This window comes from Myotis myotis, unplaced genomic scaffold, assembly GCF_014108235.1.
Source record: "Myotis myotis isolate mMyoMyo1 unplaced genomic scaffold, mMyoMyo1.p scaffold_m19_p_8, whole genome shotgun sequence".
NCBI classification, from domain to species: domain Eukaryota; kingdom Metazoa; phylum Chordata; class Mammalia; order Chiroptera; family Vespertilionidae; genus Myotis; species Myotis myotis.
The window spans coordinates 86453298-86462078 of record NW_023416390.1 but is presented as its reverse complement, the minus strand read 5'-3'; the positions used below and the strand labels follow the sequence as shown (position 1 = coordinate 86462078).

The following is an 8781-nucleotide window of genomic DNA, read 5'->3' as shown; positions in this document are numbered from 1 at the left end:
GGGTGAGTGGGCTGCTAGATGGGATTCTTGTCAGATACCCGTCTCTCTAATTCTAGAAGCATGTGCTTCCCTCCGCCGACGTGGGGCCAGGCATGTGACGTGCTTTCTGTGCCGAGCCGAGGCCTCGAGGGCCTCCTGTGCTTTGCTTGTCCTGTTGTGCTTGTGCCGTCGCTGTTAGAGGTCCCAGCCCGCTCGGGGCCCGGAGAGGCGGCACCGAAGAAGGCGCTGCCTCAGCGCTCACCCAGGCGTGGTCCCCTCGGCAGCCTCGTAGATTCCTGGGCGGAATAAAGGACTTTAAGTGGCATTACTGGGCCTTGGTTAACTTATTCAGAAAACGGCGTGGGAAGCTGCTGTAACAGTCCTCAAACGTGTAGCATAGGTTTGGAACTGGGCAGTGAGGGGATTCAGAGAAGGTTAAAAAGTGGCAGAAAAGTGCTGACCCGTGCTGTGTGGTGAAGAAACAGTTGGTAGCATGGCTGCGCGTGGCGATCTGGGAGGAGGAAGCGTACCTCTGCACTTATGGACGTGGGCAGCGTTTCCAGGGACGGCCTTGTGACACTGAGCTTCTTCAAGCCATCAAGGACAAGGTGCTTCAAGTAAAAGATGAGTTCAGAAAGGAACCCGCCATTCGCATGTAGAATCTAGAAAATAAAGTTATTTCTCATCTCCAGTCCTCCAGCCGCTGAAAGATCTTCAGATTAAGGCTTGGCCTGAGGTGCCCAGACCCAATCCAGGCTGTGCCAGAGGCACGCAGCTCTGAGCAGAGTCAGGGATGTGCCCCTGGATGGCAAGGCCCTTTGTCTGAGGCCCTGGAAGGAGAAAGGTGGCTCTAGAGCATCCTCTCAGTGATAACGGGGTGCCTGGGAACCTTCAGGGCATGGCCCCACACAGCCCGAAGGTGCCAGTAGCCAAGTGTAGAGAGGAACTGGCACGAGTGACTGGAACCATCCATGCAGAAGAGCCACAGTGTCTGAGAGCTGACGGGCAAGTGCATGTGAGCGTGGAGTACAGGGGACCGAGGCTTTACAATGGAAAGGACCTCAAGGTTCCCACCTTCCTTCAGGCAAGAAGAGGTAGAGAGCTACTCCACCGCCTAAGGGGACACGCTTTCCAGTGCTGCTTCCAGAGTGGAAAGGATGATGGAGTAGGAAGACCCCCACTGGGGGCAGCGGGGAGCACAGGGGACTGCGGATCGCCAGGGGCACACTTCACCAGGGTAGAGGCACTGGCACTTCCGCCCCGCAGACTTCGGGTGCTGGAACAGTGGCTGCGATGGCCGTGATCCCAGCCCTGCCCCACTGCGTGCTGGGTGTGCGCGGGGCAAGGACCAGCTTCTTTAGTTCCTAAGACTCTGGGTCAAGAAGAGCCGCGTCCAGAATGAACGCAGAGCACACAGGACCTAGACCCTGACTCTGCTGACTGGCTGGAGAGACGGGGTCGTGGACGAACGCACTGCAACGGGGAGGATGTCACCTGGCCTACGAATTATCGCTGAGAAGTGCTCTCTCCCTCCCACTCCCGTGGACGCGTGCCCTTCCTGACATCGGCCGTGATGGTTTGGCCAGGTGACTTGCTTTGGCCAAAGGAATGAGGTGAAACCGATGGTGCGCTGGTCCTCAAGGACCCACACTTTCTTCTTGCTTCTGGTGCTTCTGCTGTTGCCACAGAAAGCAGTGCTCAAGCCAGCGTCCTGGTCCTGGGGGAGGACGAGAGCCACGGGAACAGGCCCAAGCTGCCCAGCCAGGCCAGCGAGAGTAGCTGCCCCCGGCTGCGCGCAGAGCTGCCGGCCCGCCCAGCCCAGCCCCGCCCCGCCCAGCGGGACCGGCCGCCGCGGCTGACCCAGGTTCAGGAGCTACTACATGCGTCTTGCTCCAGAGGTTGAAGGCTTCGTGGACATTGTCAGGCACTGACGGAGGATGCGTCACTTGAATGGCCACCAGGGCTTCTTAAAGCTGTGGCTCATCCCGCCGCAGGCAGCACTGAGCAACTTCGGTCCCCCAAGCAGAGCAGAGCTGCTTCCAGAAGCTTAACATGAAGCGAAGGTGCCGAGCCTGGAGCTGAGCTTTGAAGGAGGTGGAGGAAAGGGTGGGCCAGGCACGCTCGGCCCCCCTCCGGAGTGTGCAAGCAGCGGGGCGAGCCCCCGGGAGGAGCGAGGCCAGGAGGCAACTCTGGCTGCGTCTTTCCACCAGGAAACTGCCGCCGGGGAAGTGGGGGCTCCCCTGACACGGGTGGACTGGAGACGCTCTGCAGAAAGGAAACGGCTAGGTCCCATTTTCCTTGGTGTTTCCTACGCTTCTGTACCCGGAACCTTCTTCAGGCCACATGGTCCCACCCACAGCATGGCCCTGAGTTTAAACACCCCCCACGGCTCCTTCCCAGTGCGCCACCAGTGCCTTCCCTCAGGGAGAGGAGGGGGCACGCAGGATGTACACCCGCCCTCGACCCAGCCCCGCAGCCTCTTCCCTGCTGTCCTGTCCCAGTCCAGAGCTCACCCCCGGCCTCACACCCTAGGCGCTGGCCCCACTGGGTGGCCGTCTCTTCCCGTGGTTGACTGATCTCTTACTAGACCTGAGCCTTCCTGTGTACCTGCCAGGGTCACCTCCCAGGACAGAGTCCTGCTCAGGGCTGCTCCCCCCGGACCCCTTCGCCCACGGCTGCTGCCGGTATCCTAGACTCCAGCTTCCTGCCCTGACTCCTTCTGCACCAGAGCACAGCCGGCCTGCCTGTCCTCCCCGCCCCGCCCAACTGCCACACCATCGGACTGCCCCTCAGAGAGGAGGCTCAGGGTGAGGGTGCTGGGCTGCCCCTGGTCAGAGAGGAGGCTGTGGGTGAGGGGTGCTGGGCTGCCCCTCAGAGAGGAGGCTCAGGGTGAGGGTGCTGGGCTGCCCCTCAGAGAGAAGGCTCAGGATGAGGGTGCTGGGCTGCCCCTGGTCAGAGAGGAGGCTCAGGATGAGGGTGCTGGGCTGCCCCTGGTCAGAGAGGAGGCTGTGGGTGAGGGTGCTGGGCTACCCCTCAGAGGGGAGGCTGTGGGTGAGGGTGCTGGGCTGCCCCTCAGAGAGGAGGCGCTGGGTGAGGGTGCCCCTGGGTCTGGGACGAATGGCTCTCCATTTGTCCAGCGCAGATATTCAGAGCAGCCCCTGGAAGAGCAGCCAGATACTGACTGTGACATGCTAACCCCACCCCCACCCCAGAGAGGCAGCACACACACAGCCAGCAAATGCATCCGCATTAAATATTTCTGGGCAAATGTGAAATAGTCCATTCTGACACTGTTGAGGAAAAATACAGCCTACTTTCTGTTCAAATGCACCAAATTTACTGCCCAGGTCCTCATTAACTGTGTCAAGGAGGAAGCAGGGAGACAAAATAAATTATGAAAAAATTACTTTTTTAATGTACAAAAGGACTTATTTACAAGTTGAGCATGTCATCTCAATCCATAGCAGGTAGAAAAAGCTAAAAATGTTTTGGAGATATAAACTTGGCTGGAGGACTCACCTACAGTATTTTCAGGGCGATGTCTTCTGTACAGACTATATACAGGGTGGAATGGTGTGACATCTTAGCTCAGGGAATGGATGACCACCAGAGCCCAGACCCCGGGGCTGTGATTTGGACTTGGCCTTTCCTGGAGCCTAACAAAGCCCTGGGTGTTCTGGGACGCAGCGGACCCGGGTAAGGTCACAGTCAGTATCAAGCTCCTAGTGGTACCGTTGGTTTTGGCAAGGATGCCACGAATTCAACACGGGGAAGGTGTGGGGCTGGTGCTGGGGAGGATGCACCCACTCATCCTACTATGTTCAGGAATGTCTCCTGATGCCAGTTCCAAATCCCACCTGGAGGAGGAAGCACCTCCTTCCCCTCCCGCCCCCCTCCGCCTCCCCCCAAGACGCCATGCACATCATCATTCTCTGGAACGAATGAGGGCAGAGGCAGAGGGAGGGGATCCAGGGGTGCCGGGACTCGGCAGGGACCCCGGGCTGCTGGAGAGTGGGCAGCGTGGCTGGAGGCACCTGGAGAGGCGGCCATCAGGGCCTGGGGCAGAGTGGGCGGGCAGTGCCCTGGGGAAACAGGGCTGGGTAAACATGTGACTCTTCCTACGCCAGGCGCCCGAGGCTGGGCCCTGTGCACTCACGTCCTAAAGGTCCGTCCACGCGTGGGCCCCTCGGTCATCCGTGGCCGCAGCGGCTCCAGCAGCCCCGGGGCATTCAGAAGGGAGTGTTCCTTTCAGGGAGGGCCACGTTTACACGCGTGGACGCTGTAAACACGCCTGGAGGCCCGCCGCCTCTGAGCACCCCGAGCGTCACCGTGTCTTCTTTCCCTTTTCTGGCAACTTCCGTCCTTTATTCATTCTGTACACGCGGGCCGTGTGCCAGGTGCACGCCTGGCTCTGTGGGTAGAGATGCCGGCTCCACCCCCCTAGAATCAGGATGTGCCTGAGTCACCTGGGTAAACTCTTTCCTCCGACCAGGGCGGTAGCGGCCTCACGGCCAGCTTGCGGGAGGATTCCGGGGCCAGCAACTCCTCCTCCTTGCAGGATCGGCATAGAAGCTCATCTTCCTGGATTACAACATCCAGTACGGCTTTGATTCAAACCCAAATGTGTTCCTCTGCCCTTTTCCTCGTGTACTTGGAAAGCCCTGGCCGGTGGGACCCCTCTGTGACGGGCGAAGGAGCCGCAGCAGAGTGGTCCCCTAAACACCGGAGGCGTGAGCACTGTGTAAACGAGCCTTCCTGCTGAGGTTTGGTCAGTGTTCCAAAAGTAACCCCAAAGAAGACCAGACAGGGTGCACGTAAACTTGCCTTAAAGCATTGTGGTCTGAACCACAGCACCCTCCCCCCACCCCAGGCCTAGTAATACTTTTTTGGAAAAAGACAAAATGGATGACACCCCACTCTGGAAAGGATTCCTCGGGGTCCCCTCCACCAGGGCCGGGGCCTTAGGTCATCATGTTGAGGAACTTGCTCTCCTCGGCCAGGCTGGTCAGCATGGAGCTCATGTCCCCGACGGCCATGTTGCTGGTGCCCGTGGGGACGGAGGGCAGAGTCAGGGAGCTCCGGGGGGTGGTGAGGCGGGAGGAGCTCTGGGAGAGGCTATGGAGGAGGCTGGGGCTCAGGGCGCCTGAGAGCAAGCTCGAATGATCACCATCATCCATGATGGCGTCGAAATCGATCTGGGAGGCCTCCAGCAGCTGGGAGTCCACAGTGCTGGACACCTGGTTGACGCCTGGTGAGGACAAGGGCTGGGGCTGGAGGTCCTCCGGGCAGGCCTGTGGCTGCGGCGGTTGGGGCCTCATGACCTGGCAGCCTACGTGGTTCTCCAGGCCTCCATTCTGTTCATACATGTGGATTTGGCCATAATAGTAAAGCATGTTGTGGTCCTGGGCTCCACCCGTGTCCTGTGGGGGCAGCTGAGGAGGCAAGGATGCCATAGTGCCCATCGCTCCCTTGGGCACAGACTCTGCCATCTCCTGGTTGGCTGATACAGCAGCCATGGCATGGCCAGCGGCCCTGGCATAGGCCAGCTGCTGCCCAGCACGTACCCCACGGTGGCGGCCAGCAGGGCTGGGCTCAGGAGGTGGCCGGGGTTGCACTAGGCCAAAGCCGGGTCCAGCCAGCCCCCCTGAGGCCTGCTGCAGCTCCAGAAAGCCGGGCTGGTGGGAAGGCAGAAGACTGGGGCCCTGGTGGTAGCCCTCCTGGCTCATGGGGGATGCCAGGTGATGGCTCTGCTGTGGGTAGCTCTGGGCTGCATGAAGTGGTGCCATCCCGGCCAGGGTGGCATTGGGGGCCCCAAGTTCCCTGCGTCTACTACCCATCATGGAGGGGTCGGGAACAACTTCCATTTGCTGGGGCAGCCCCAGGTGACCGGGCTTGGCTGCCAGGTTGCTGCAGGATGCGGGGAATGGATTCAGGGCCCCGCCCATGGTGCTGGAGCTCAGCTGGGGGTGGCCTTGGCCATAGCTGGCATGGGGGCTCGCTGTGGTGGTCATGCTGGGACACTGGCCCCCCGCCTGCCGCAGCTGCTGCATATGATTCCCCCTGGGCCCGGAGGGGGCTCCGCTGCAGGGCCGCAGGTGTGGCTGCGTGCTGCCCAGACCCCGAGGGCTCGGCGGCACGCCCTGTGCACCGTAGCCCAGGTACTGGCCGAAGGCCGGCTTCTGCTGCGCCACAGCCAGGTTGCCCTGCAGAACAGGCGGAGGCTTCCCCTGGCTGCTCAGGGCGTCCATGGTGCCAGAGCTCACCTCATTCCACTGCACAGGCATGCTGCTTTTGCTCGGGCCAGAGGGGGCGCCGTAGCCCAGCTGGCAGCCTCCCAGCCCAGCGGTGGAGGGGCCCATGTTGGAGTCCGCAGCCACCATCCTGCGCTGGCCCTGCAGCCCCGGGCTGGGCAGTTTGGGCTGTTCAGGGAAGCAGGAGCTCTCGGGGGGATATGCCTGCAGGGCGCTGTCGCCCAGGGTGCCCGCATGTGCCTTGATGTACTGCACCACGTCGTCGGGCAGCACCAGGTCGTCCTCGGGCAGCAGGAGCGCGCCCTCAGGCCCTGCCCCATCTGTCCCCACCGCCATGGCTTCCATCACCATGTTCTCGCTGATGCTGGGTGGCCGGGGGGAGTAGGTGCCGCGGGCTAGGCTGCCCTCAGCGCCGGCGGGACCCTGCAGGTGGAGGCCGCGCCTCTCGGCCGCGCAGGGCTGCAGCGGGCCGGGGTTCACATCGTGGGCGCTGAGGAAGCGCTGCACCCGCGGCGGAGCCAGGGCGTCCGGCCGCCTCACTGGGTCACTGGCCCGCCGCGCCCCGCTGCCGCATGCCTCGTGGGGGAAGGCGGGTGCAGGCCCTGCGTGGCCATAGGCCAGCCCCCCACTGCCTCGCCGGGGCCCCAACACGCGCTCTGATGCATCCAGCAGAGCCAGCCGGGCCCGCAGGCTCCCGCGCTCCAGGCCTGGCAGCGGCGTGGGGGGCGGCCCGCCCGTGGCCGCCGCGTACTTGGCTCGCAGGCTGTACTGCTGCGCGGGCGTCAGGCTGAGCGGGCCCGTGCCCACCCCGCTGCCCTGGCTGGCCTCGCTGGAGCGCCGGGACGCGTCCGTGGAGATGGGGTCGTAGGAGTCCGCCGAGCTGGCCTGGGGAGGGCGGCCAGCGCCCAGGGGCGAGGCCTCGCTGGAGCGGCGGCTGGAGAAGTAGGGAGAGATGCCGGAGGAGCGGCGGCTCACGGTGTAGGCCGAGCTGACCGTGCTGGCGGAGCTGTCGCGGCGCTCCTGCAGGTGGCTCAGCACCGTCACCTCGCTGGCCGACAGCTCGGACAGCCGCGGGTTGGGCAGCAGCCCCGGCGGCCGGCCGCCCCCACCGCAGCTGAAGTTTTCCAGGATGGAGCCTGTGGGGAAGGAAAGAGGTCAGCACGGGGCGGTGGGAGCGGTGCCCTGCCCGCGGGACCAGGCCGAGGCTGCAGCCCGGAGCCCTGGGACCCGGCCTGGTGCCCGGCAGGCACTCAGCCACGGTTTCTGGTGGAAGCGGTAAGGAGCAGAGGTGGGCGAACGTGGCCCTCCTTGCAGAGCGTGGGCAGCAGAGTCAGGGCCGGACGCCGCGTGGCTCTCCCACTGCCCGGCCGGCCCTGAGTTCCCATCCAGCTGGCGCTCTGCATTCCCAGCTGCGGACGGTGTCCTCGCCGTGGACTGAGCTCTGGAGGAGAGCCCAGGAGGGCCTGGCCCTCACCCTCTGGGGGGGCTGCCAGCCAGGCTCCTGGGACAGGGCTGACTGAGCAGGCTGCTGTAGGGAGGGTCGAGACCCATGCCCACGGGAGGGAGGAAAGGAGCAGGGGGGCAGGGAGAAGTGAGCAGTGACAGGCCTGACGGCAGCCTTGGCAGACCCCTGGGGAGCTCCGGGCCTCAAACAGCCCTTACACTCTGGCAGTGATCGGTCCCTGGATGGAGGCCACCCTGGGAAGGGTGGCCTTGGTGAGGCAGCTGTCAGCGGCCCAGGCGATCTCTGCAGGAGGCGGAGAGGTGAGGCCATCTGCTAGCAGTTCCCTCACAGCTGAGTCAACAAGTCCTTGCTTAGGGAAGAGCTGGTGGTGCATCCCCGTGTTCACATCCCACTAGCCCACACTGTGGTCCACACTGGCCGTCAGTCCCCGAGGGAGCCTGGAGGGTAAGTGCCCCAGTGGCTGGTGCACGGCCTGGCACAGGGTCAGCACCCGAGAAGTGCTTGGTGAAACAGCCTTCCATCTCAAAACTTGGCCAACACCTCCTGAGGCTGAACACAGGGCTGCCTCCTCCAGGAAGTCCTCCCTGCCCTTCCCTAGTGGACATGCTTTCTCTCTCCCCGACACAGCTCTACCTCCGTGCTGTTTGGCTCATTCTGCGGGTGACTGTGCATCTGGTGGCATGGCCTTCAACTGAATGCTCCCTCTAACCACAGGAGTGAGACTCTATCACTCCTGCCCAGGGCCTTTGCCATGGTGCCCACACAGGTGCCTAAGAGGCCGAATGAATCATGAGGATGAGGATGATGTGAGCAGGGTGTGCCTGTTTTTAGGGGGTTGTGGGGTGCAGCATGGTGTAGTTGAAAGAGCATGGGATCTGCAGCCACTCAAGCCTGGGCTAAGTCTCAGCTCTGCCTTTGGTTTAAGTGAGGCCCTTTCATCTCTGTGAGCCTCAGTTTCCTAGTCTGTGCAAGGGGCTGGTAAGATCCACCCTATTGTGGCCAGTGAGAGGACACACAGCACTTGATGGGCATGAACCTGGTGGGTGCTGCCCCAGGCTCTGTCCCCCTCCCCCCGACCCAGCCCAT

At 62.7% G+C, this 8781-nt stretch overlaps 1 protein-coding gene across 1 annotated transcript in view; it reads right to left on the bottom strand.

Moving 5' to 3' along the window:
• Window positions 1-3325: 3325 nt before the first annotated feature.
• GLI2 (GLI family zinc finger 2) overlaps window positions 3326-8781 on the bottom strand; it is a 231884-nt gene continuing 226428 nt past the window's right edge. The window contains exon 14 of the mRNA XM_036320640.1: window positions 3326-7366. Coding sequence (XP_036176533.1) covers window positions 4941-7366 — 2426 coding nt within the window. The 3' untranslated portion in view covers window positions 3326-4940. The remainder of the gene's footprint in view (window positions 7367-8781) is intronic.